The sequence below is a fragment of the Myotis myotis genome, unplaced genomic scaffold (assembly GCF_014108235.1).
Source record: "Myotis myotis isolate mMyoMyo1 unplaced genomic scaffold, mMyoMyo1.p scaffold_m19_p_3, whole genome shotgun sequence".
Classification (NCBI taxonomy): domain Eukaryota; kingdom Metazoa; phylum Chordata; class Mammalia; order Chiroptera; family Vespertilionidae; genus Myotis; species Myotis myotis.
In genome coordinates, this window is record NW_023416335.1 from 211,399,070 (window position 1) to 211,426,391 (window position 27,322).

General features: G+C 62.3%; 1 protein-coding gene across 3 annotated transcripts in view; it reads left to right on the forward strand.

The window, feature by feature from the left end:
- Nucleotides 1–27,322, forward strand: part of PARVB (parvin beta) — an 85,504-nt gene that overhangs the window by 53,260 nt on the left and 4,922 nt on the right. For all 3 annotated transcript variants that reach the window (XM_036298799.1, XM_036298797.1, XM_036298798.1), the window contains exons 3-11: nucleotides 185–255; nucleotides 5,906–6,008; nucleotides 7,235–7,375; nucleotides 9,736–9,851; nucleotides 13,358–13,416; nucleotides 14,847–14,866; nucleotides 20,928–20,989; nucleotides 24,472–24,540; nucleotides 26,409–26,510. In XM_036298799.1, coding sequence (XP_036154692.1) covers nucleotides 185–255; nucleotides 5,906–6,008; nucleotides 7,235–7,375; nucleotides 9,736–9,851; nucleotides 13,358–13,416; nucleotides 14,847–14,866; nucleotides 20,928–20,989; nucleotides 24,472–24,540; nucleotides 26,409–26,510 — 743 coding nt within the window. The remainder of the gene's footprint in view (nucleotides 1–184; nucleotides 256–5,905; nucleotides 6,009–7,234; nucleotides 7,376–9,735; nucleotides 9,852–13,357; nucleotides 13,417–14,846; nucleotides 14,867–20,927; nucleotides 20,990–24,471; nucleotides 24,541–26,408; nucleotides 26,511–27,322) is intronic.

The following is a 27,322-nucleotide window of genomic DNA, read 5'->3' on the forward strand; positions in this document are numbered from 1 at the left end:
CCCCACCTTCCGGGAGGCAGTGCCTGCGGTCGGCCACTGGCCCGGCTGGCACCTGCTGTGCGACAGTGTGGCGCGTGCTCACTGAGAGCACGGGGCTCTCTACGCTCAGCCGTCTCCCCAGCCTGCGCCGGGAAGTCAGCTGCCCCTGCCCCTGCCCCTGACCCTGCCCCTGTGTCCCTGGCAGAGGAGAATGAGGAGCGCACCATGATCGACCCCACCTCCAAGGAGGACCCCAAGTTCAAGGAGCTGGTCAAGGTAAGGAGGGAAAGGGGCAAACCTGTGGGCTGGGGAGAGGGGCCTTGATGTGGCTCTTTGAGGCTGTGAGGTTAGGAGGCTGAATGGAGGAAGGGGTCAGGGTCAAGGTCACAGCGTGGACACCCCCCGGTGCCCCCTTCATTGGTGCCTTTCTTTTAAGAACATTTTTTTGGGTTAATCCTCACCCGAGGATATTTTTCCATTGATTCTTAGGGTGGGAGGGAGGGGGAGAGGCAGAGAGAAAACCATCGACGTGAGAGAGACACATCGATTGGTTGCCTCCCACATGTGCCCCCACTGGGGCTGGGGATCGAGCCTGCAACTGAGGGACGTGCCCTTGACTGGAATTGAACGCACGACCCTTCAGTCGTCAGGCCGATGCTCTAACCACTGAGCAACCATCCAGGTCTCACGGGGCCTTTGAAACGCTGGCTTACACTCTGCGCCGGGCAGAGGAGCGGCTGGAGGGAGGTGCCGCCCCCCTGCCCCCCCCCCACCCCCGTCCACCCTCGGCGTGGAGGGCTCAGAGGCAGCGCTGGGAGCGGGAGTGTGGACCGTTGGCTGCTCCCCTCAGCAGCGTCAGATGCGACCCCCCCCACCCCCCCCCCGATCTGGGCGGACGGCCAGTTTCATAGCGTCTGGAGGTGCAGACACCAGCTAGACAGGGAGATGGCCCCTGAGAGTCAGGGAGGCGAGGACGGAGGCTTTCTCCCCACAGCCTGGTTCCAAGCCGCAGCTTAGCCGCGGGCGTTGTTTGTGGCGTGTGGCGTGTGGCTGTGGTGTATGGTGTGGCGTGTGGCGTGTGGCTGTGGTGTGTGGCGTGTGGCTGTGGCGTGTGACATGTGGCGTGTGGCTGTGGTGTGTGGTGTGGCGTGTGGCTGTGGTGTGTGGTGTGTGGCGTGTGGCTGTGGTGTGTGGTGTGGCATGTGGCTGTGGCGTGTGGCGTGTGGTGTGGCGTGTGGCTGTGGTATGTGGTGTGGCATGTGGCGTGTGGCTGTGGCGTGTGGCGTGTGGCGTGTGGCTGTGGTGTGTGGCCGTGGCTGTGGCGTGTGGTGTGGCGTGTGGCTGTGGTGTGTGGCTGTGGCGTGTGGTGTGGCGTGTGGCATGTGGCTGTGGCGTGTGGCTGTGGCATGTGGCTGTGGCGTGTAGCTGTGGTGTGTGGTGTGTGGTGTGGTGTGTGGCTGTGGGATGTGGTGTGGCATGTGGCGTGTGGCATGTGGCTGTGGCATGTGGCTGTGGCGTGTGGCATGGCACGCATGGATGCAGCTGTGACTGCTGACCTGGACCAGGGAGCGCTTCGGAAGGTGGTGGACGAGGGGCGGCTCAGCCTGATCGCGGCCTCGCCCGGGCAGCAGCGCCAGCCCCCGAGCCGGCAGCCGCGGACAGCGCTTTGCTCAGTAGCCGCAGCCGACTCCCGTGGCTGGGCCGTGTGTATGGCCCACGTGCCACGGACAGAAGAGCTCTAGCTGAAGTGCTTTTTACAAAGTTCCTCCCCCACCTGCTGCTGTGGGCCCGCCGTGGCGCACAGGCGTGTTTTCCCGAGGGCCGACACGCAGGCGCGGCCTTTAAAAACATGGAAAATGTCAGTGTGAGGACCCACCCAACAGTGTGCCTCCTCGTTTATTTTATGAAGGTTTTCCCCCCGAGCACCGGGTGTTCTGAACAAACTGAGGGTCGGTGAGGAGAGGGAGCCGTCCAGCGCCAGGCCGTGAGGGGCGGGTCAGGCAGGGAGGGGGCGGGGCACCGTGCTGGTCAGGGGTCCCGGAGAACAGAGCCAGCGACGGGGGTAGCTCTGGAGACGCGGGCAGATGGTTTCCCATCTCATTCCCAGGTGATGGGACAAGCCTCTCCCTGGCTGTTAAGCTTTTCTTCCTCTGTCCCCGGGAAGAAAGGCAGCTGCGTGGAAGCGCCCCTCGGGGCAGATGCCGGCGCTGTCAGCGCCGTGGGAGGCGCTGGGGAGGCGTCTGGCGCCGCCCGGGCCGGACCGCACCCTCCGAGGATCCGGCAGCCGCGAGCAGTTTGGCCGCGATTGAAACAGAACTGTCATCGCTGGGGGGAGACGGGCTGCAGGGTCTGTGAGCATTCGGAAGGGACTAAAGGGAAAGTGATTTTTGTTCTGGTTTAAGCAAGCTCGTCAAACACGCGTGCCCAGGGCAGGGCGCCCAGGGCGTCGTTAAAACACGTCCTAGCCACGCACCTGCAGGTTCGAGGCTCGCAAATGACGGCGCCCCCAAAACGAAAAGGCCCGTGAAGCGGAGGATGAGGACGGATGACCCGGGAGGCCCGGGCGGTGTCCGGGGGAGACGGCCCCTGCACGGGGCGGCAGGCAGACCCGCGGGGCCTTGCGCTCGCTCCCCAGAGCTGGGCGACCGGCCTGCTGGGCGGAGCTGGGTTTCCTCCTGGTCTGGCTGTGGTTGGTGTTTGGGCTTTAACTGGGTCTGAGATCCAGACGGGATTTCGGGAGCTTTAGCCTCCTCTCGGCCGAAGCGGCATCTGCCCGCGTCTCCCGGTAGGACTGCGCTGGGGCCCGAGGTCTGCGTGCCCCAGACCCTCCCAGGGGTTCCGTGGTTCGGGCACCGTCCTGGGTCTGTCCCACAGTCCAGCTGACCTGGTCGCCGGCTGAGGTGTGTGTCCAGCTTCTGCGCTGCACCTGCCTCCCTCCCTCCCTCCCTCGTGCCCGTCCCCGCCTGAAAGCCTGTGTGTGTCTTTAAAGTCTGATTAGAACATCAGGAACCCAAGGACACAGGCCCTCCCCCCCCCCCCCCCCCGCCCCCGGCTTTTCTATTCCCAGGTCCTGGCACATATTAGGTGCTCAGTAAGTTAGTTAATTAATTAACTCAGTGTCTGAGTGTGGAGCTCCAGTGCCAAGCTGTGAGCACTGGGTGCAGGCACAGAGCCACAAACAAGACAGCCATAGTCCCTGCCCTCAGAGAACTTACAGTCCCATAGGGGAGATCGTTATAAACATGTGCTGGCATGGCCTGTGCGAGCAGGGTCAGGGGAAAAGGCACTGGGCTGTGCTGGGAGCCATGGAGTGGGGCGGTGGCCTGGGAGGGGTGGGCGGTCAGGGGATGAAACAGAAGCTTGCGACCTGACGGATGAGTGGGAGCTGGCCAGGCAGTGAGGGAGGGGGATGTGTTCAGGGTGGAGGAATAGCACGTGCCAAGGCCCCGGGGCAGAGGAGAGTGGGGACTGGAAGAAGCCGGCGAGAGGGTGCTCTGCGAGGGCTGTGGCATTGGCCCAGGGAGGTGGTTTCGACAAGGGTGGTGGGGGAGGAGGTGGTGAACGTGGACCCAGCTCAGAAGTGGGCAGCAGTGAGGTTCGGGTGGAGTCCAGGCCCTGAGACTCGTGGACGGTGTCTGTTTCCTCTCGGAGAAGGAGCAGGGTTGGGGGTGATGAGTTCAGTGAGAGGAGCTCCTGGAACGCCCAGCGGAAGGCGGTGCAGGGCGGGGGTGGGGGTTCCAGGGCGAGGCCAGCGTTGGAAGTGGTGGGAGCCCTGAGCTGGCCTCGGAGGGGAGTGGACAGTGAGAAGAGGAGTCGCCCAGGGCGAGACCTCAGGAACACGGTCTTTAAAGATCAGGAGGAGAAGGGGCGACCAGGAGGCCCCCCCCCCAAGGAAACCGGAAGGGTGGTCAGAGACAAGGGGCCCTCCTGGCTCCATCCCCACGCCCACGCTGCCTGACCCTCCAGGGGTGAGAGGAGGGGGCCGAGCGGGGACCTGCTGACCTCAGCAGGACCTTCACAGAACCGAATGCCCGGGCTGCTCACCCTGCCTTCCTGCAAACTGCCTTCCAGTGACTTGACTTCTGTTCCTCGCGGACGGGGTGTCTGAGTTCATGATTTGAGTCAGTGGGGAAATGGGATGCACCTCACAGGAGGGTGCTTTGTGGCCAGTTCTGCGTGTTTCAAAGTCTCTTCCGCATCCATGCCCTTGCGTTCGTCTCAGAGCGGCAATCATCTTCCATTCCCAGGAGGTTCTGGGCACCGATTAGGTAGTTTTATTGCTTCCCTTGCGCAGAAAACATGGGGTGCCTGTCTGTTTCTGAGGGAGCCTGTCCAGGTGTCCATCTGATCCACTCCATCGTGTGGACAAGTGACGTCAGCAGCACTGGCCACGCAGCTTCGTGCTGGGCGGAGCCCTCGCTCTCGCAGACAGCCCCACGGTCGACGCTGCCTTTGTTCGTAATAAACCACCATAAGCCCCTGGGGAACGTTGTTGAGAGAGAGCGTAAGAGGCAGGCTGCCTGGAGGAATGCGCAGGCGCCCCCGTGTTCACAGCGCGGATCCACATGGCCGCAAAGGGGGACCGCCCTCTGATGGCCACTCAGTCAGACGCGTATGTTTATCCCTGGGATGCGGTCCACCCGCAGGAAGTACAGACCCACCTATGACAGGATGACAGCACCCCTCAGGCCCAGCTGGCGTGGCTCAGGGGTTGAGTGTCGATCTATGAACAGGAAGGTCACCCTCGATGCCCAGTCAGGGCACAGGCCCGGGTTGTGGGCTTGATCCCCAGTGTGGGGCGTGCAGGAGGCAGCTGATCAATGATTCTCTCTCATCATTGATGTTTCTCTCTCTCCCTCTCCCTTCCTCTCTGAAATCAATAAAAACAACACAAAGACAAACAAAAAGACACATCACGCTACATGAAAGAACCCAGACATAGAAGATCATGTGTCATATGACTCCATTCAGATGAAACGCCCAGAACAGGCGAATCTGTACGCAGGGAAGATAGCTTAGTGGTGGGAGGAAACTGGGGGACGGGGGGATGGGGAGTGACTATGGATAGGTACGGGGTTTCTTTTTGGGGTGGCGAGGATGCCCTTCAGGTGGTCATGGCGACGGTGGTATGGCTTTGTGGGTGCACTAGCAACGCCGGCTCGCACACTCTACAAGCAGGCCTGTGTGGGGTGTGACTGTGTCCGTAAAGCTGCTAGAAAGAGTAGGAGCTCAGAGCTTGGGGACCCGTTGGGGCCCCCTCTTCTCTGTAGCTTTGGGGTTAGGCTCCGGGTGTTCAGGACTGTTCTGGGGCGTATCTGACGGGAGGGGAGGGGACAGACATCTAGGGCCCCCCTGGACTGCCTGGGCCACGCGGGCAGTGCTGCTAACAGCGGCTCGCTCGACCCCCAGCTGGCGCCGTCCTTCCCTGTGGCTGAGAGTCCCCACCTCCCCGAGGCCCCGCCAGGAGGAGGCCCAGTCTAGGGGGTTCTCGTGAATTCCCTCGGGAACCCTGGCAGCCCGGGTGGGTCGGCCCCTCCCGCCCCACCCCCAGGCCCCTGTGCCGAGGGCATCTTGATGTACGATGTCTGGCAGCTCATGTCTCCTGCAGCAGCTCTGACCATTGCCCTGGTCCGGGGGTGCTGCTGAGCGTGGTCCCTGGGGGCACTACTGAGTGTGGTCGGGGGGTGGGGGGGCGCCACCGAGTGTGATGGGGGTGGGGGGGCACTACTGAGCGTGGTCGGGGGGTGGGGGGCGCCACCGAGTGTGATGGGGGTGGGGGGGGCACCACCGAGTGTGATGGGGGTGGGGGGGCACCACCGAGTGTGATGGGGGTGGGGGGGGCACCACCGAGTGTGATGGGGGTGGGGGGCGCCACCGAGTGTGGTCTGGGGGCGCTGCTGAGCTGGCCTCACTCCCGCCCCCCCAGGTTCTCATCGACTGGATCAACGACGTGCTGGTGGAGGACAGGATCATCGTGAAGCAGCTGGAGGAGGACCTGTTTGACGGGCAGGTGCTGCAGAAGCTCTTGGGTGAGTTCCCGGAGGGCGGCTCCCCCAGCCCCTCCCCCCACTCCCCACAAAGGGCCCCAGCACAGGGCCACCCAGGCTGGCCCACTCGGTTCTCTATGAGGCGACATTGGTCACACGTCCTGAGAGTGGACTTGGGGCCTCAGCTCCCAGGTGGCGTCCAGGGGCCTGGGCTTCAGGTCACGTGTGTGTTCTCCCAGCCTCGGGCTGTAGCGGGTCCCCCACAGCTTCCAGAACCGTCCGCAGCTGCCATGCTGCTGGGTGCACACAGCCAAGGGGAGCAGAGACACGTGGGCCCTGGGACCTCGCCTGGCACACAGTAGGCCTGGCGCACAGTAGGTGCTCAGTCGCCATGTGTGGGTGGGGAGTGAGTGAATGAGCTGAGCCCGCTGGCATCTATGATTGCGGTACCTCAGGGACACCAGGGCTTCGTGTTCTTCTAATTGGGGGAAGGAGGTCACGGGAGAGAATGTGGGCGCCCCAGGCACCTCCAGTGAAAAGGCCTCAAACAGAACTTTGCCGGGGACACTGCAAGATAGAAAGCCGTGGGGACAGCCTTTCTGAGGGCGTGGCTCGCTTAGATAAACAGCAGGAGGGAAACCAGGGCTCCTGCAGGTGTGGGTCCTCGGGCGGGAAGGGAGGGCGCCAGGCCGCGGCGGGCGGGGCCGCAGTCCCGAAGCTGCCTCGAGCAGAGGTGACAGGTCTTGTCGGCTCCTCGGACCGCCCCCTGCTCCCCTGGGAGACGGGATGGTCGCAGGGTCCTGACTGTGGGGTCCAGGGGGAGGAACAAGACTGGGACCGCGGGTGCAGGGAGCAGCGGCGGCCTGTCAGGCCCTTTATCTCCGCACCAAAGTCCTCTTCCCACCTGGAAGTCCTGGCCCAGCCTCCGCAGCTCCCGTCGGTGCCTGCAGGTGGCTCCTCGCCTGCCCACTGCGCCTTGAACCATTTGTCCATCTTATGTGCTGACTGTCCCCAAGGGGGACGGCCACGGCTTTCCCCTCGCACCCCCGCCCCCATCCCATCCCAGTGATCTAAGGAGCCTGAGTGACTGGGGGTCTGGGGTTCTGTGGCCCCCCCGTCCCCCCATCCCCCAAGCCCCCACTGTTGCAGGTGACCGGCTCCACCTCGGACCCGGACCCCGTGGGGAGGGGGCCTCCTCGTGAGCCACTGAGCAGGCGGCCGGCCCTGCGGCTCTTGTCTGACTGCCCTCTGCTCTGTCCTCGCTGTAGAGACGCTGGCGGGCTGCAAGCTGAACGTGGCCGAGGTGACGCAGTCGGAGATCGGGCAGAAGCAGAAGCTGCAGACGGTGCTGGAGGCCGTGCAGGAGCTGCTGCGGCCCCACGGCTGGGCGCTGCCCTGGACGGTGGACGGTGAGCGCTGCAGGGGGCGGGGCGTCCGCAGGGGGCGGGGAGGCATTGCCCTTGCTCATGGAGTCTCGCCTTGCAATGAACACACCCGTTCACACTCCTGCTCGGGCCAGGGGGCCAGGAGAGGAGGAAGCCAGCGTCCGCATGCCCAGGAGCTCAGGCATAAGGGACTCGGTCGCACCCCCATTCTCTGTGCCCCTCCCCCTAACTTCAGACTAGAGTGGGGTGTTTCTGGTGGGGACATCGGGGGACCGCAGAGGAAGGATGGTGCCAGAGCAGCAGGAGCACAGCTGTTCTCAGTCTGTATCTTCTGAATCCTGCCAACGCCGCACCGAGTGTCCGGGCAGGCTCCTTCTCGAACCCTGCCCACCACACCGACTGTGGAGGCCGAGCCCCTCTGCCCTCTGCCCAGGGCTGGACCTTCTTGGGACGCTGGGTGGCAGACAGAGAAGCCATGAGACGTGGTGGGCGTAGAAAAATGAGTCTTAGGAGCCAGCGACCGTAAGCCATTAGACAAAACAGTTCTTTGCAGCGAAGTCCCATACGGGCAGCTGCACACCGGCTGATAAACGAGCACATCTTTCCCATAAAGCAGCAATGGCCTCTGTCCCCACAGCCGTTATCTGAGGAGCTGCACACTGCACGCTGCCCTGGCCCCGCCCCCTCCCACAGCAGTGGCCCCTGTGCTCTCCCTTGGAGCTGCAGCCTCAGGGGCCTCTCCAGCCTTGCTCGCCGCCCCCAGCCTCCCCCCAGCACACTGGCTGGTGAGTGTGTATGCTACTGTTTAGACCAGGGGTGGGCAAACTTTTTGACTCGAGGGCCACAATGGGTTCTTAAACTGGACTCAGAAGAAGGAGCTGCGGCCGTGTTTCCCGACGTTGCCATGTTAACACTGCTGCTGGTGAAGGAGCGGAGGGGAGAGCAAGAGAACCCTCCGCTCTTTCGGCTCCGCGGGCCGGATAGAACAGCCGAACGGGCTGGATCCGGCCCTCGGGCCGTAGTTTGCCCACGGCTGGTTTAGACCAAAGAGGCTTCTTTCCAAGCAGTGACTTTGCTGTGCCCTTAATGCAGTCTCTGGATGTTCTAATTAAGATTCCCACGCTCAGAGTGGCCTGGGCTGTCCGGCGTACTATCAGCAAGGCTGCGTGCTTTCATTAGCCGTGGCTATCCGGCGACTCTGGCATGGCTCCCACAGATGGGAGTTCAGGTTATAAGACAGAAGCCGTGGAGGGGGGGCTTAGGGGGGCCTTGCAGGGGACCCACCCCCAGATGCCCAAGGCACCCCCTCCAGGTGAGCTCACTCTGACCCCCAGAGCAGGTCCCCAGGAGGGTCACGCCAGCCCAGGCTGTGTCTCAGAGCGTGCAGGCATCAGGAATAGGCGACCTCACAGTTCCTCCGGCCGAGACAGAGACGGGAAAGGTGAAGAAGCAGGCCAGGGGCCAGACGTTCTTGTCCTGGCTTCCTTCCCCACCCCCCTCAGGGCGGGGCAGGGCAGGGCAGTAGGATGAGGCCTGGGGGCTCTCCCTGGGGCTGCGGTGAGACTTGTCCCTGGTTTCTTGGCATGGAGACCTAGGACAGAGCCCAGCTGCCCTCGCGGATGGGGCGCCGAGTGCCTGGTACACGGTAAGGCCCTGTGCAGAGTGGCCGCACCTGCTCCCCACGCTGGAGAGGAGCGAGTAGGGCTGGCGAGGGCACGGGGACCTGGCGGGCGGGAGTCTCATCTTCCGTCCCCAAAGTGGCATTGCCCTTAATAACCTGCCCTGGCGGAGAGGCTGGCTGCAGAGATGATAGTGCTCATCGCGGTGGCAGGTAACTGCTCTCCGCGATCCTTTCCATCTCCCGTGCTAATTTTCCTCTCTCGCCACTTCATCTCACCACCGCCCAGCTCTCTCCCTTGAAGAATCCAGCTCTGCATTTAAAACATCCGAAGCATCGGGCTTTTCAAAGCGGTTACGCAACTCACCTTAGGCCGACAGGAGAGAAAACAGTCAGGAGCTACAGCCGTGGCCCCGGATCCGTCCCGTTTGAAATGAATAAAACTAAAAAAAAAAAAGACCGTACCCTTTTATGTAATGATGTTTACTTTGAATTTATATTAGTTCACACAAACACTCCATCCATGCTTTTGTTCCGGCCCTCCGGTCCAGTTTAAGAATCCATTGTGGCCCTCGAGTCAAAAAGTTTGCCCACCCCTGACTAGAAGGAGGCTCCCACGGGAGCTGTGCGCGCCCTCCATTCTCCCGCGGCCTGCGGGTTTCCTCGGATTTTCTCTGGTCTGAGGTCTCGGTAATGCTGCCTCTCGGACACGGGCGTGGGTGCCTGTATAACCATCTAAAGCGGCCCCTCTCCCCCTCCCCCCAAGCCATTCACGGGAAGAACCTGGTGGCCATCCTGCACCTGCTCGTGTCGCTGGCCACGCACTTCCGGGCGCCGATCCGCCTCCCCGAGCACGTCTCCGTGCAGGTGGTGGTCGTGCGGGTGAGTATCGCGGCCGGACCGCGCAGGGCACCGGCACCGGCTTTCTCCTCCTGCATTTCCCCACCTTCGTGCCCTCCGCCCCGACTTTCCGTGTCTCCCTCTTGACAACATGTCCGCTCGCCCGGCGGCTCCGAGAGAAGCGATTGGAGCAGAGACAATGGCACTGATTTCAAGAGGCAGATTCGAAGGCCTGGGGCGCGAGCTCGATCTCCCACATTTTTAAGAAGAACATTCGTTGCTCTCAGAGCCGCTGCGGGACGCGGCCTCTCCACGAGGCTTACTGCTCGCTGAGAGGGATGAGGCGGCGGGTGAGGCGGGTCCCAGCCGGGCGCCCCCTCCTGCGCTGTGGCCGCCACCCCCTCCTCCCTCTCCCCCCACCCCGCCGCCCCCTCGGGTCCTCCCTCTGCTTCCCTCGGGGAAACGTCCAGGACCTGGTCCTTCTGGGGGCGGCGGCTGCCTCTCCTGCTGGGGTCCAGGAGCCGGTCCTTCTGGGGGCGGCGGCTGCCTCTCCTGCTGGGGTCCAGGACCTGGTCCTTCTGGGGGCGGCGGCTGCCTCTCCTGCTGGGGTCCAGGAGCCGGTCCTTCTGGGGGCGGCGGCTGCCTCTCCTGCTGGGTCCGGCAGGTGCGGCCCAGACCTCCCTGACTCGGTGTTTGCAGTTTTGTCCAGTACGCGGCTGCTAAGCACCTACTGTGTGCCTGGAACTTCCCGCACGCTGGGGTCCGGCAGGAACAGCCGCTGCTGCCAGTGTTGGGGTGACACTCAGAACCGGGTGTCTTGAGTATTGATTTTATTTTTATTATTTTTTAATCCTCACTGGAGGGTATTTTGAGGATATTTTTTTCCATTGATTTTTAGAGAGTGGAAGGGAGGAAGTGGGGGGGGGAGAGAGAGAGAGAGAGAGAGAGAGAGAGAGAGAGAGAGAGAGAGACATGAACCGGTTGCCTCCCACATGCACTCCAACAGGGGTGGGGATTGAACTCATAACCCAGGTATGTGCCCCTGACCGGGAATCGAACCTGTGACCTTCCCGTCCACAGGCTGATGCTCTAACCACTGAGCACCAGCCAGGCTGTGTGTTTCATGGGAGATGCCGGCTCCACACTCTCCTTTGGTTTGTAAATGTTTAGGGCCCGTGGGTCTGGTCTGTGAGGCTCTGGCTGATGCTGTGTTTCCCAAAGCTGCGACCCCTCCCTTCCCCGGGGGCTTGGCGCTGACCTGATAGGGGAGAACACCCTTCTCTTAAAAAAAATTAGAACAAAATTTATGGATTGATTTGAGAGAGAGAGAGAGAGAGAGAGAGAGAGAGGGAAAGAGAGAGAGAGAGAGGCACTGACTGGCTGTTCCACTGTCATTGGTTGACTCTTGTATGTGCCCTGACCCGGATGGAACCCACAACCTTGGCGACGTTCATCACCGACTGAGCCCCCGGCCGGGCCGAGAGCCTTCCCCGGCGTCGGTGGGGGGAAGGGGGGGCGCCTGCCACGGGCCCGTTTGCTTCCTGAGGGGGAAGCTGTGGTCGGCAGTGGTGACGGGCGCAGGGGCCATCCTGCGGCCACCGTCTTGGCCGCCGGGAGAGGCTTCCTGAGGACACGCGGGGACGTGGTTCCCAGGCCTGCGCACGTCAGCCCCGGGGGCGCAGGAACGGGGTGTTTCCTGTCGGGCCTGCGCTGAGTAATTGGGGTATTTCCATGCACCAGGAATCGGGGTATTTCCTTTCAGGCCTGAACTTTGGTCCAAGGGAACCGCTGGGGTTTGCGGAAAGTTTTCCTGACCCGGGCAAGCACTGCTGGCGCGCCCCCTCGCCCGGGTCAGGGGAGGATGCCTGGGGCCGCGGCCAAAGTCGGGCGGGGCGGGCCCGGGAGCTGCCGGCCACAGGCCTCAGCCCGACGCCCACAGCTCAGGGCTGCCCCCCAGCTCCCCGAGGCCCCTGCCTGTCCCCCCGCGCCCCGCCGTGCGGGCTGAGGCGGAGGAAGGACGAGGCCAGGCGTACCCCCCACCCAGCAGCGGGGCCTCTGAGCTGCCGTGGTTTCCCCATGAGACCGAGGTCGCACTGCACGCCTGGAAGATACTCAGCTTCTGTGTCCGTACTCGGGCCCGGCATCCGGTACCTGCCTCTCGTGCATTTGATGAGAAAGTGAGTCAGTGCTCAGGTCCCCCAGGGGCTCTCCCCAGATCAGTCAGGTGGGGCCGTGAGAGAGCCGCCAGCGCCGCGAGGGGACAGTCCCCACAGGCTGAGCGCAGGACACGGAGCTTGGGGCTGGAGGGGTGTCCGCAGGGCTGCCCAGCAGGGAGGGAGCGCCCCGCCTGTTAAAGGGGCTCAGGAGGGCTTGTGGTGGGGGTGGGCTAGCTGGCCACCAAGCTCCACCCCGAGGTCCCGTGACATACAGCCCCCCAGCCCTGCCCCGCCCCCCCGTCTCCCCGCAGTCACGCCCTCACATGCCAGGAGAAGTGTGTCACACACGTGTCATGGTCCTGGGGCTGCTCTAACAAAATGCCACCAAGTAGCTGCTTTAAAACAACAGACACTGCCCGGTCGGTGTGGCTCAGTGGTTGAGCATGGACCCATGAACCAGGAGGTCACCGTTCGATTCCCGGTCAGGGCACGTGCCCGGTTGCAGGCTCAACCCCCCGTGTGGGGTGTGCAGAAGGCAGCCGATCACTGATTCTCTCTCATCACTGATGCTTCTCTCTCTCCTCCTCTCTTCGTCTCTGAAATCAGTAAGAACATGTTTTTAAAAAATAAAAAATAAAACAACAGACATTTATTTCCTTGCAGTTAGGAGGCCGGAGGTCCCGATGAAGGAGTGGGCAGGCCACGGTCCCTCCGAGGGCTCCAGGGGCGAGCCCCCTGCCTCCCCCTCCTGGCGGCTGGCGGCTGGCTCAGTCCTGGGGTCCCTGGGCTTGTGGGCATCATCCGGTCTCTGCTTCGTTGTCATGTGGCCTCTCTCCTCTGTGTCCATCTGTCTGTATCTCCACCGTCTCCCCTGGTCAGGACCTGGCCGTATGCACTGAAGACCCACCGGGTCCCCCGTGGCCTCCTCTTAGCTGATGGGATCTGCAAGGACCCTATTTCCAAAAGAGGCCACACTCTGGGCTCCGAGTGGACACGACTCCGGGGGGGCCCTTGTTCGTGTGTTACTGCCCTGGGTGCCTCCCATGGTCCTGTCCTTCCTCATGCTCCTCACCTCCCGGTGCAGGGTGTGGCATGAGGGGTCCCCATGGGAGCCAGGTTTCTCCTGAGCCCCCAAAGCCGCCAGCTCTTGGAGCAACGTGGAGCACCTGGGCGGGTGTGGACGGGGGCGAAGACAGCTTCTGGCCCCCAATAGGGTCTCTGCCCGTGGCCTGGGGGCCTGGGTGCTCTGCACGACTGCTGTTTCGTGGTCCCCACGGTGGCCTCGTGGGCCCGGCCAGCTGCACAGCTTCAGGTGCCCCGTCCACACCCGCCTCCTCTTGTCTCCACCTGCGCAAGCGCCTGAGTATTCACGTGTTCTTTTGGGGTTTTCAGAAGCGGGAAGGCCTGCTGCATTCCAGCCACGTCACGGAGGAGCTGACCACGACCACCGAGTAAGTGGCCCGGCTGCAGCTGGGGAACTGCCAGCCACGTCCCTCCCCGTGGCGGTGACATCTTCACGCAGGCATCTGCCTGGCCTCACCTCCACACACGTTCTTCAGCCCTCCCCTCCCCTCCCCTCCCCTCCCCTCCCCTCCCTCCCCTCCCCTCCCCTCCCCTCCCCTCCCCTCCCCTCCCCTTCCCTTTTCTTCCCTTCCAGTGAGGGCACGGTGGCAGTTTAGTTTGGTATCTGAACGAGGGGTTCCAGATCTATTATTTCTTCCCAAATAGAAGATTAACGGAAACGTATGGCGTAGGTGTTAGGACTCGCACAGGCCGCCTGAAATCTCTTGTGGAACGAGACAGACAATAATAAATAAAATACAGTTGATCATGTTCAAAATCTCTCAGAAGGAAGGAAAAGATGAAGGGAAATTTCAAACATTGGACTTCCGTAGAGCGGGCGTGCTAAAGCATTTGATGTGACTCCCCAAAGCCCGCGGGCTCTTCACCCCTCGTGTTAGAAGACGGGCCTCCAGAATGTGGCGAGGGAGGCAGTGGGCGTTCGGGTGCTCGGGGACCCCCGGTCCCAGTTAATTTATCCGTCCACACTGGCTCTGTCTGAGGAGAGAGCCTTCTGTTTCTTAAGGTGTCCTCCCCTCCCGTCCAGCCTCAGCACCCTTCCCATTCCTCTCTAGGGCCGGCTCTGCAGCCGCCTCCTACAGGGAGCCCTCCCTGTTTGCAAGCGGGAGTGACCGCCTTCCTGTAGTTCCCACAGCCTCTCCTGTCTGTCACACTGTAGGTGGGAATTCGGGCTCACCCTCTGTCACCACCAGCGCCACGAGCACGGGGCCAGGGGTGTTCATGTCTGCCTGCGCGGCCCGCGTGCCGTAGGTGCTCAAGAAAATAGCTGATAAGCGAGGTGGAGGCAGAGGGTCTAGGGGACTTGGGGACGAAGTAAAGATCGCCTGCCTGTCAGGAAGGTGTGCACACGGGAAGGGTCTGTGCATTTGTGCTCCAGAAATCGTCCAGGCGAAGCGGCGTCCACCCTTTGTGGTTCCGGCCTGGCCCGGGTTCCTGGGGACCCTTAGTCCCGGGGTTCCCTGAAAGGGCGTCGCGTTTCCTCAGGAAACGGGCTCTCGGGCCAGCTGTTCGGGTGTAAAGCTGGCCGTCCAGGGCTGCCCGGAGGGCCGAGCTGCTGGCATGTGCTCCCCGTGGGCCACTCCCAGGATTTACCCTCCCCTAATGGTAGGGGCGGTTTAGACAGAGATGATTTCCTGCGGGACAGGGTTCGTCCACATGTGGTCGCGTTTTATAAAGAGCCGTCGGTGGGCATTCCCGCCGGATTCTGCCTCAGCCCGTCGCCTCCAGCAGGCCCTCGCTGCGGCGAGCGGCCCCTCGTTCGTGTCTCTCTGACGTCTCTCTCTCTGTTTCTGTTTTGCAGGCAGATGATGGGCCGGTTTGGTAAGTAACCCAGGGCCGGGTGCGGGTGGGGGTCTGGGCCGCAGGGCGCTGGGCTGTCCCGGGAAGCCCCAGGTTCACGCAGTCACGGGGAGTCCTGGACCCCCGGAAGCCCGGGCGCCCTGCGGGCCCTGCGCGGTGGCTGTGGTGGCCTCTGGGCGCTGGGAGCGGCCAGGGGTGAGGAGGCCTGGTGGCAGGAGGACGGGGGTGTCTGGGCACACACGCTCTTACCACAGGGACTGGGACGGAGCGGGAACCAGGACGAGGGGAGGGCGGGATGTGGTCCACTATGGAGCACCGTTAGCCAGAGACTGTCTTTGTGGGGTGAACTCCTAGTTGTTCACCCTAAAACCTCCAGCGCAGCGGCTTCCTTGGGGTCGGCAGCCTGGGCTCCGGGCCCCGCTGGTCGCCCCCCGGCCTGCTCCTTGCCCTCTCTGGTCCCCGCCTGTGAAATGGGTTCGTCGGCGGCTGCTGAGCAGATTCCGCGAGATGATGAGTGTGTGCCTCCTGGGCAGCCCCCTCTTCCCGTGGGGCCGTGATTCCTGCGAGTTTGCTGTGCTGCTCCCCGCCCTGTTTCTGCCCCACGACCCCATCTTCCCCTCGGCGAGGGATGGCGGGTAAAGGGGCAGCGCGGGGCAGCGGGTAAACCAGAGGCACCGGAGGTGGGCTCGCTGCTTTGGGGGGAGCATGGACTCCGATGCCGTGTTCTCCGGCGAGCAGGTGGGGAGCGCGGCTGTTAGAAGGAAGAGTGGGCCCAAATGGAAACTCCTACTTGCGACTTGGGACCTGGCCCGGAGCTGGGGGACCGTCCCCTGGCTTGCCTCCCCCCCCCCCCCAGCTTGTAGCCTCGGGTTCCTGTGGGCACCGAAGGCACATCCCTGCTCGTGTGGGAACAGGGCTGTCCATCCGCCAAGGCCTGGGCTTAAGGAAAGGCAGCAGCCAGGGGTCCTGAGCTCTCCCCTCGGCCGTGAGACGGGCGGGACGTCCAGTCCCCGCTGTGTTCTGAGCAGCAGGGCAGGCCTCCTGGTGTTTTTATTAATAATTAAAAAGGTGGGTGCAGAGTCAGCTGCTGAGGGCGCTGACAGCTGTGGGCAGTGCAGCCCCGGGGGCCCGCGGGGGCCACCCGAGTAGACGGCCGCGTGGGCAGCCCGGCCCTGCCCTGTGCTGGGGTGGAGGCCCGCCCGGGGCGCAGGGCACCCTCCCGTGGCCCCCCTGTCCTTCCTGCAGGGGGGGCCGGGCCGTGGGTGGCGGAGGCCCAGAGGTGCCAAGCGGGACCTCGGGGCCTTGTGCGCTGTGGCCTGTGGTTTTCTGTTGTCACTTCCGTCAGGGACGGGCCTGGCTGGAGGCGGGGGACTCGGGGCTGGGCGGCCCCCTCGGGGGACAGAGGGGCTCGGGATGCCCTGTGCGGGGAGCGCGGGGAGGGCGTGTGGGGGCCGGGACGCGGCCGGCTTGGCCTCCTTCCTCCGCAGGCTCCCGCGCGCGTGTGCGAGGCAAACAGGCCATTAGTGGGTGGCAGGCAATTAGCTCGTCCCCGGTGGCGGCGCTGACGCACGTGGGTCTCCTGGTTACCCAGGCGGCAGCCTCGGCGGAGCAGGCTGCGGGGCCCGTCTCCGGGGGCACCTTCGGCCCCACTCATGCCTCTGCTTGTTCTCTGTGCTGCCACGGGGCTGGCTTCCTCACGCACCCCTTGCCCCCTCACTCTTCGCCTCACCCCCTGCCTTGTTTTAAGACAAAGGCACGGTCTCCGCAGTGCCTTTAAGGGCCTCGGCCATCCCCTCCCCTCCTCTGGCCTCCTCGCTCCCCGGCCTGGCCCACGGGCTCCCTCTCTGCGCCCCAGCGCGCTCTCCCTCAGCTCTCAGAGCCCTGGCCTGGAGGCTCTCCCTCTCCCTCCCCCAGGGCTCCTCGCTCAGCTCCTCCCTCTCCCTCAGACCGCTCATCTGGGGCCCTCCTGACCCCTGTCCGAGTGGCCACCCTCTGCCCCCCCCCCCGCCTTTACTCACGGCTCTGCTCCCCATGTCAGTGCTACTCACCCGGGGCCCGGCCACGTGGGCAGACACGGGGTGCCAGGCGGTGTAGGGACCCCAGCCCTCCCGCTCTCCGTCCGCACGTGGCTGCCTGGACGGTCAGCGTCCTGTGGGCGGGAGCCAGGCTCCCTCGCCCGCATCGCCCAGGAGCTTCCGGAACATCCGGCAGACCCCTGTGGCCGAGGTCCTCCCGCCCCCCGGCTTCCCAAGAAGCGTGCTCTCTGCCTCAGTTTCTCACATAAGCACTCGGAGCGGGGGTGGGGTGGGGGGTGGGGGGGGGTCCACTCTGCCCCACCCCCAGCTCCTGAACTCATCCCTCTTCTGCTGAGGTGGCAGGGGAGGCCCTTCTCTCCCCAGGGGAGTTGGGGAGCTGCAGCCTGGTCTCCATGGCAACCGGTTTGCTGCCTGCCTGTCTCCAAGGCGCCCCTCCCCCTACCGGGCTTCTTCCCAGAACCCCTTCCCGTGAGTGGGGGAGAAGGGAGCTTTCCTCCCCCCCTCCGGACCCCTCCCCGTCACATCCCCCCTCTGCCAGGAGAGCTGTGTTCACACCCCTCCTGGTGCCCCCCACCCTGGGCTCCCCACCTGTAGACCCAGCCCCCATGTCCTTGGGCCTTGACCTTGGATGCCTCCAGGGACCAGGCTGACAGCATGAAAGAGGAAGTGGCTGGGACAGTGAAACCGGCAGCTGCCCGTGGGCCTCTGCTGGGGGCGGTGGGGCGTGGTGGGGTCTGGGGCACAGTGTCGAGTCCACACTCCATGTCACGGGCGGCTGGTGACGCCACTGGTAATGTTGCCCCAGCTCCCGGTCCCTTAAGAGCAGCCAGGACTTCAGAGTCGTGGGTAAATCTTCCAGTTTAAAAAGCAAAACAAACAAACAAACAAAAACCAAAAACAACGAAAACAACTTCGTCTGGACCAAACCAGCCGACGAAGGCGGAACGGGGCGGACACTGGCCCGCTCGTCGCGGTGGCCTCTTCCTGTGCCTCGGTTTACCCTCTGCCGCCCCCGCCTGTGCCCCTCCCCAGGGAGGGCTGCTCCCTGCTTACTTCCCTGACTGTCCCCAGACCAGGGAGGTGTGGGCTGCGCAGGACGAGCTGTGACGGGCCGAGTGCGAGCCTGCGGGCACTGCCTGTCCGGGCCAGGCTTCGCTCCCGCTGTGCCAGGAGCCACCTGCCTGGCGTCTGGCCTTGAAGTCGGGCCACGGGGACGGACCGGGGTCTGTGTGCACCGCCAGGGCCAGGCGCGAGTGCAGCCAGGCCTGCGGCACGGGGACGCGGGGACACGATGCCCCTTGCCCGCCCGCCTCGGGAGCCCAGCGGTGGCCCAGCTAAATATACCCGCTGACGTCACTGCTCCGCGGGGGGCTTCTCAGGCTGCCCTGGAATTTGTGCTCTGCTTCCGGAAGATCAGCTCCCCGGCCGCTCAGGGATGCAGTCTGACTTAGACGATTGTAACCACAGCTCGCTGCGCAGGAAGGCTTCTGCGGGCTGGGCCTCATGGTCGTGCCCCCCGCCCCCCCAACATACGCACACGGCAGTCCCCACGTTCACGTGTGCACACATCACACACGCCTTCCTTCTCTCCCTTCGTCTTTGCCTCTCACCTTCCTCCCTTCCCCCTAAAGCCAAGAGACTCCCTGGGCTGGGAGCTGCCCCTGCCCCCTGCCCCTGGGCGCCCCTGCCCTGGGGTTCTGAGCACCGAGCACCTTCCTTTCAGGGCCAGGTGGGGGCAGGGGGTGGAGCGGGGCCGGGGTGCGTCCTCCAGGAGCCCTGGCCCTGCAGCTCCCTGGGCCAGACCTGCCTTCTCTCTCGTTGCCCCTGCCCTCCCCCTCCCGCCCCTCAGGCCGCACAGTCCAGGAGCACCCCTGAGCCGGCCTGGCTCCGGGCTCCGGCCACCCCCAGGCTGGCAGAGGAGACGTCCCACCCGCCCCACTGGCTGGGCTTGCAGCCCCAGAGCTCCACACCAGGGCCTGGGTTTGGGCCGAAGCCCTGGCCCTACTGACCTCAGGAACCGTGGGGACGGGCTCCTTCAGGCCGGAAGTCGGGAGCCCCAGGCCCTTCCAGATGCCCCCCTGCCCCAGCCGCGGCTCCCCATGGCCCTGCATCCGCCCTGGCGGCCCCAGCCCTCCCGCCGGGGTCCAGCGGTCCCGGGCTCTGTCCTGCCCCGTCCTGTTGCCCGGTGGCCGGAGAGCGTGCAGGGAACAAGCGGCATCGCGGGCCAGCCCTCGAGGACCTGGCGGTCCAGCCGACCATGCGGAGCAGACAGATAAAACCCCAAGCGGGGGTCAGGGCATGAGAACGCGCCAGGGTGAGAGGAGGGACGGGCAGGGGCTGCTCTCTCCACGCCATGGAAGGCCCCGGAGGAGGTGATGGCCGAGAGCACCTGCAGGAAGGGAGGCAGGCGAGCAGCAGGTGCACAGGCCTGTGGTGAGCAGGTGACAGTGGGAGCCTGGGAGCTGGTTGGAGGAGTGAAGTCAGGGAGGGTGCGCGCGCGCACGCGCGTGTGTGAGACTGTGTGAGAGTGTATGTGTGTGTGTGTGTGTGAGAGTGAGTGTGTGTGTGTGTGAGAGTGTGTGTGTGTGAGAGTGAGTGTGTGTGTGTGTATGTGTGTGTGTGTGAGGAGTATGTGTGTGTGTGAGAGTGTGTGTGTGTGTGTGTGTGAGTGTGTGTGTGTGTGAGAGTGAGTGTGTGTGAGTGAGTGTGTGTGTGTGAGAGTGTGTGTGTGTGTGTGTGTGTGTGTGTGTGTGTGTGTGTGTGTGTGTGAGTGTGTGTGTGTGTGAGTATGTGTGTGTGTGAGAGTATGTGTGTGTGTGTGAGAGTATGTGTGTGTGTGTGTGAGAGTATGTGTGTGTGTGAGTATGTGTGTGTGTGAGAGTGTGTGTGAGTATGTGTGTGTGAGTGTGTGTGTGTGTGTATGTGTGTGTGTATGTGTGTGTGTGAGAGTATGTGTGTGTATGTGTGTGTGTATGTGTGTATGTGTGTGCGCGAGTGTGTGTGTGCGAGTGTGTGTGTGAGAGTATGTGAGTGTGTGTGTGAGACTGTGTATGTGTGTGTGTGTGAGTGTGTGTGTGAGTGTATGTGTGTGTCTGAGTGTGTGTGTATGTGTGTGTGCGTGTGTGTGTGTATGTGTGAGTGTGTGAGTCTGTGTGTGTGTGAGTGAGAGTATGTGAGTGTGTGTGTGAGAGTATGTGTGAGAGAGTATGTGTGTGTGAGTGTGAATGTGTGTGTGTGAATGTGTGTGAGAGTGTGTGAATGTGTGAGTGTGAGTGTGAGTGTATTGTGAGAGTGTGTGTGTGAGAGTGTGTGAGTGTGTGTGTGAGTGTGTGTGTGAGTGTGTGTGTGTGTGTGAGAGAGACGCTGAGCCCTTTGAGTCCCCAGCCCACAGGAGGGAGAATGATGTTTATTGTAAGGGCGATGAGAAGCTGTTGGTGACGTTTGGTCTGCACGGGGATGGGGAGGACCCAAGAAATGGCCCGATGTGCACTTTAAAGAGCGTCTCCGCTTGATGGGGACCCGAGGGCTCGGAGTCAGGGGGGGAGGCCTGCCAAGCCCGAGGCCGTAGCTGCGCCAGGTGAAGGCGATGGGGCTTGTGTGGGGCGGCCACGGCCAGCGGAGAGGGGTGTCCGGCGGACCCATAGGGAGCGTGGGAACAGGACACCTCCGTCCTGGTGTGAGGGGCGGGTGTCCATGCTGCGGGGTGTCATGTTGGAAGGTGGACGCTGGTTGCAGGACCCTCGGGGCGCTCTCCCCGCTGGAGCCTGCTCTGCAGTCCAGGCAGGCGTGACGCTCCTGTCCGGAGGCGGCGCCGCCTCTTCCTGGGACGGGGGGCGGGGGCCGGAGCAGCAGGCGGTGCCCTAAACCAGTGGTCGGCAAACTGCGGCTCGCGAGCCACTTGCGGCTCTTTGGCCCCTTGAGTGTGGCCACAAAGTTTCAGTCGCACTGTACGTGTGCACCCGCACGTGGCATTTTGTGGAAGAGCCACACTCAAGGGGCCGCAGTTTGCCGACCGCTGGCCTAACCCTCTCCCCGTGTCCCCCCAGAGCGGGACGCCTTCGACACCCTGTTCGACCACGCGCCGGACAAGCTCACCCTGGTGAAGAAGGTGAGTCCGCCGCGGCCTCCGGGCCGGGGAGAAGGTGGGGACGTGTGTGAAGTCTCAGCACATGTGCCACACGGGTGGGAGTGGGATTATGATTAAAACGTGGTGACAGGCATAGAGTTAGTGGCTCTGAGCTCAGTGTCTCCGCCCCTGGGCACCTTCCCGCTCTCCTGCCCGCGTGTGCGGGGGGCGTTCCCCGCCCAGGCCCGCGTGGCGGTGCTCTCCCTCCCATCGGGGCTTCCTCTCCGTGGGAAATGTTTGCACGCGTGTCAGCCACCGGCTCTGGCTGGCCTCACTCCCGCGAAGCTGTGTCCCAGCCTGCCGGGGTCCAACCCCAGCAGGTCCAGGGGTCCCCAAAGGTGTGGACGGAGTCGGCGAAGAAGGAAGGACACGGAGACAGCGTTCAGTTGATCAGCAGCCTAGCCAGGATCTCCAGCCAAGTTCTGGTCTGGATCTCCAGCTAGGTTCTGTGTCCATATTCTCTTGCTAGGTTCTCCAGGTTCTCCAGCCAGGTTCTGTAGCCATGTTCCTTCGCTAGGTTCTCCAGCCAGGTTCTGTCCAGGTTCTCCAGCCAGGTTCAGTCACCAGGTTCTAGTCAGGTTCTCTTGCCAATTTCTGTAGTCAGGTTCAGTCCAGGATCTTTTGCCATGTTCTCTCACTAGGTTCTGTATCTAGGTTCTGAGGCCAGTTTCTGTCCAGGATCTTTTGCCATGTTCTCTCCAGCCAAGTTCTTCTGTCTCTAGAGAACGTTCTGTGTAGGTTCTGTGCCTAGGTTCTGTCTCTCTTGGTTCTGTCTTCTAAGTTCTGTCTTCTAAGTTCTGTCTTTTTCTGTCTTGTTACATCTGTATTTATACCAGTTGATTCCAATCCTATCAATCTCTATTCCAAAGGTTAGGGCGTTTCTTATCTCCATTCCAGGGAGTAAAGATTATGTAGCTTAAGCATGATTGTTCATAGTTAAAGTGATTAATTACCTGCCTGGCACTTAGTTAAGAGGTTTTATTCCCTCCCTAACTTCAGGGGAAAATCCCTACCTGGGGAAATAACCTTTCTCAGAGAGGAGACCTGGTTAAAACACATAGTGCCAAGAAGGTGAGCAAAAATATTAAGAACAGTATGCCATATATGCCAGGTCCCTTGAAACAGCAAGGATGGACCGGCTCCCGGCACCAGCCGGCTCCATATGCGGGAGGCCTTGGTCCAGAGGTGCCACGCGTGGCTGTGGCCACCTCCCCTCAGACAGGAGCGCAAAGGACCGGCCTCCCCATCAGCCCCGCCGTGGATGGAAAACCTGCTCAAGCCCGAGGCTCTGGAGTCGGGGCTGGGGAATTCGGGGGCGGGGGCTCTCTTCCAGGAAGGCCTGTTCTCCCAGGAGGAATGGCGTCTCGCCCACGGCTCGTGCTCACCTGACCCTGCGGACGTCTCGCTGCGCACGGCTTCCTGCCGCCCCGTCGAGTCTGGGCCGTGATGTCTGCCAGTGACTCAGGAGAGAGCTTTGTCTAGGACAGTTTCCCCAAACACGGTTCTTTCTTTTTTGTTTTAAATGTGCTTTATTGGTTTGAGAGAGTGGGGAGGGGGAGAGAGAGAGGGAGAAGCATTGATCAGCAACCCTCCATATGCACCCCCACTGGTGATCGAACCCATAACCAGGCATGTGGCCTGACTGGGAATCTAGCTGCAGTCTTTCGGTTCACGAGACGATGCTCCAGCTAACTGAGCCACCTGGCCAGGCCCAAACCGCTTTCTTAGTGCAGGACTTGTCAGAGCCTTTACGATGCTGCCATGCCTGGAATTCTCCGAGAGAGCTTGACAAGCTTGTTTGTCAGCAGTGAGATGTATGATCTATGTATTTGGGGTCGGACACATCACACCCTGTGGAACCGCCTTTGGAAGGTGCTGGTCCAGGTGGGGCAGTGGGAGCCGCAGGTAGTTCTGGGACACGCTTTGCAGAAGGCCGCGGGTCATCCCGCTGGCCCTCCGGGGTGGAGCCTTCTTGCCATCCTTGCGTCATGAGGGACAGACCTCGGGCCTCTGAGTAGTGCCCCGCCCCCGCGCTGGCCACACCTGGCCCCAGGGCCCTGCCAGGGCTGGTTCGGTGGACGATTTAAATCTGGCTCCCCACTCATCCGCTGTGTGAGCTGAGCCAGATTGTGTGCCCTGCCTCAGTTTCCCCATCTGTTGTGTAGGACAGAGGCAGCCGCCACCTTGCAGGGGTGCCGTGAGGGTAAAGTGTGCCCATGTCCGGCCAGGGTCCGGCACGCGGCACTCGGTCAGTAGGTAGCGCTGACCGGCGGCGGCCTAGGTAAGCTTAGCTTCCGTCTTCCGGGAGAAATGGTCCTAACTCGTCCTGCGAGAGGACATCTTGGGCACTGGCTGCTTAGCACCGAACAAGACAAAGTCCTTCCATCGCCCGACAGCTTCCCGCTTCCAGCCCCCACGCTGAGCTGCTGTGAGGGGTTCCCTGTACCCCAGACTTAACTGCAGGGGACCCTGCCCCCCGTCCAGGTCTTTCCAGTCACCCCTCCTACTCTGTCCCATCCACCCACATCCGGCTGCGGCCTGAAGGTCCCAAAGGTTCGCACTCATCTTTGTGGCCGGGCTGCTCTGCCCACCCCTCCCCTCCTGAACGCCCCCAACCCCCACCCCCCGGCCCAGCGCAAAGCCCCTCTGTGCCCCCACCTCCAGGGCGGGAGGCACCCGCCTCTCCCGTGAGCCCCTCACCAGCCTCCCGTCTCCTTCCCCTCCTTGGCCGTGTCTCTCGATTTCTCCGTCCCCGTCGCTGGGTGTGTGCATGGAGGATCATGTCACAGGTCTCCGGGGTGGGCTCTGGCCTGCTGGCCCGTGTCCCCAGCACCCAGCAGAGGGTGGCATGTGGTGGCTGCTCCGTAAAACCGAGCAGAAGGAATGTGGAAAGGACCTCGCGTCCAGGGGTAGGGTGGGCGGGGGCGGGATTGAGTTCCAGGAAAGCTGGGTGTCAAGGCTGAGGAAGTTCACAGGTGACAGGTGTACAAACGCCCGCCTCCCGGGACCACGCCCGCGGACCTGTTTACTGAAACTGGGAGGCTGCGGCCCAGGCAGCCTGCTTTCCATCTTTCATGGTCCAGGTGGCGCCCAGGGCACATTTAAAAGTTCAGTGACCTCCCTGCCAGGGTCCTGTGGGACCTGGGTGGGCGCGTGCACGTGGCTCGGTGATCAGGGATGCGGTTCCTTCTTCAGCCGGGAGAGTTTGGGGCGCAGTCTCATTAAAACCAGGGGTTATTGTAAGAACATTTCGTTCTAAACACCAGCTTTTTATTTCAGTAAATAGAGGCGATTCGGGAGGTGTTTCCCAAAGCCAGGGCTGGACGCGTCCCATCGACCCCGGGCGGGAGCTGGTCTCAGGCCCTGTCCCTTTGTCTCGGGGGGAGCTGGCCTCTCTACCCCTGTCCCTTTGCCTTGGGGGGGGGGGGGAGCTGGTCTCAGCCCCTGTCCCTTTGCCTCTACAGTCTCTCATCACCTTCGTGAACAAGCACCTGAACAAGCTGAATTTGGAGGTGACAGAACTGGAGACCCAGGTGAGTGTGCTCTGGGTGGGAGGGCTCCCATCCCGGGGGCCCCGTGAGCAAACCAGGTGCCATCGCGCTCGTCTGGCAGGAACGCCCCCCTGCAGCTCCAGCCCAGCCACCCCCGCCGTCTCAGACCCTCCACCTTTCTTTCCTGGGGCTGTCAGAGCAAAGCTCACAAACTGAGTGGCTTAGACCAGCGGTCGCCAACCGGTGGTCCTTGAGGTTGGAAAAGTTGGCGACCGCTGCTTTAGACAATAGACATCTAGTCTCTCCCAGTTCCGGAGGCGAAAGTCCCAGCAGAGGCAGGGCTGGTGACCCCTGCAAACATTTTTTAATACTGACCCAAGCCGTGTTCTGGGTGGGAGGGCTCGACAGCATATATATATATAATGTTGTTGTTAATCCTCACCCGAGGGTAGTTTTCCATTGGTTTTTTTAGAGATAGTGGAAGGGAGAGGGAGAGATACAGAGAAAGAAATGTTGATGTGGGAGAGACACGTTGATTGGTCGCCTCCTGCACACGCCCTGGCCGGGGCCTGGGGTCGAACCTGCAACCCAGGTGCCTGCTCTTTACTGGGAATTGAACCCAAGACCCTTCGGTGCCTGGGCTGTTGCTCTAAACACTGAGCCACGGGCCAGGGCTCTTTTCACGTTTGATGCCTCGTGTTAGTGATGCGTGTGACATCTGCAGGGTTTTGTATCCGATAAGGCAGCGTGGACGCCGGTAGGGAGAGGACTCATCTTGCAAACAGGCAACGGGCACTCACCGCTCCGCTGCACACAGTGCAGACCCCACGTGCGTCCTCTCCCGCGGGCGGCTGAGTGACACCTCTGGACTGGCCTCCTTGATGTCAGCACGCAGCGTAGAACACGGGGGCTTTAGGCTGTGAGGGGGCAGCATCCCTCGCCTCTGAATTGGTCAAGCCTCCCCTCCCCCCCCCCCTCAGAACGCGAATAGCACCGTGGGATGAGTTCCCAGCAGTCGGCGGGCGTCAAGACAAAATACCATTTCCCGGGATTAGCGGCCGGAGTCTGGAGCCGCGAGCCTGGCTCCGGCTCCTCGCGCAGCTGATCCGCTGAAGCCGGCTGATTGCATTCACTCCGCTCTCGCTAGCTTCTCATTTGCTTTTCTAATTAAAAAAGTAATTCAGGTTCCTTGTCGGGAAGTCTGAGACGGCAGATAAGCAAAACAAAGAAAATCCCCCGCCATGCCATCTGTGCCCGGGCTCCTCCCAGACCTCCCTCCTCACGGACCGTCCTCGCGGGCAGCGGGCCTGCGTGGGAAGCGAGCGCCCGGTTTGCGTGTGGATTGTGTGCGAATGCGTTGGTTATTTCAGCACCTTGCTAACGTGCTCGCACGGCCGCTGCTTTCCTGCTGTCTGAGAGGTTAACGGTGCGGAAGTATACGAACTGACAGGCAGAAACCCTCCCTCCTCCCTCCCCTCTGTCCCTCCATCGTCCTCTCCAGGGGTCACTGTAGTTCCCGGTGCGATGGACATTTTTCTAGGTATTCTATGTCCATAAATGTATTTCCTAGATGGCACTGGATCACACTGCACAGCTGTTTGTAATGTTTTTCTCCCTTTCAATATATTTCTATTGATTTTGGAGAGGAAGGGAGAGGGAGAGAGAGAGAGAGAGAAACATCAGTGATGAGAGAGAATCTTGATCAGCTGCCTCCTGCACGCTCCACACTGCAGATCCAGCCCACAGCCCGGGCATGTGTCCTGACCGGAAATTGAACCCTGACCTCCTGGTTCATGGGTCAGTGCTGAACCACTGAGCCACACCGGCCAGGCCAGGTTCCTCCTCTTGAGTGGACATGTAGCAGTGCCGCTCCGTGCGCGAGCCACAGCGTCACCACGTGTTTCCTGCAGTTTGCAGACGGCGTGTACCTGGTTCTGCTCATGGGCCTGCTGGAGGACTACTTCGTGCCCCTGCACAACTTCTACCTGACCCCAGACAGCTTCGACCAGAAGGTACGCACGTCTCCGCCACACGGTCAGGTGCCCCGCAGCCCTCTCTGGGGGCGGGCGCTCTGTAGACATGGAGCTGCACCACAGATGACCTCGCGGTTCGACGGGGCCCACGTGAAAGAAGGAAACCCGACGCGGGGCCGGGTGCCTTGTTCTCTCCCGGGTATTTCCTGCCCGACTAGATCGTCCTTAGTAATCGTGGTCAGTGTTGGTGCAGTTGCCCGCCCGTCCCCTGTACGTGCCACGCGGGTGTCACGGCTGGGTCCCCTGCTGCTCCCCCAGCTCCCCAGGTGCCGTGCTCAGGGTGGTGCCGAGCCTGTGGCGTGGCCTTGGGGCTGCGGCCTCCTGTTCCCCGCTCTTGCCCAACCAACACGGTCCTGTTTTATCCCTATGAAAACAAGGCATCTTCTTTGAGTATATATACATCTATATATATTTTCATTCCTGTGGATTGTGTCTAGCAAAATTCCCCGAATACGATTGTTTGGTTCAAGGGCCTAACCTTGACGTTCGGGTTGCTGGCTCTCCGTCCGTGCCCCGCCCTGGGTGGCCGGGCCGTTCGCCTCCCGCCTGGGCCTCCTGAAGTCCAGCCGCCGCAGCATTTAGTCGCCTTGGAAACTTGGCAGATGGACTGACCATATTGCCTTGGACACATGGGCATCTGTCGTGTCATTTCCCCAAAGTGCTAGGCCCACGAGTCAGAGAGGCGGGCAGCCAGGGGAACCTTCGAAGTCGGGCCAGTGCGTATCAGTCTGCCCGCCGCACCTGGTGGGCTGCTGGCGCGGACCAGCACCCGTCCGGCCCCGCACTGAGAT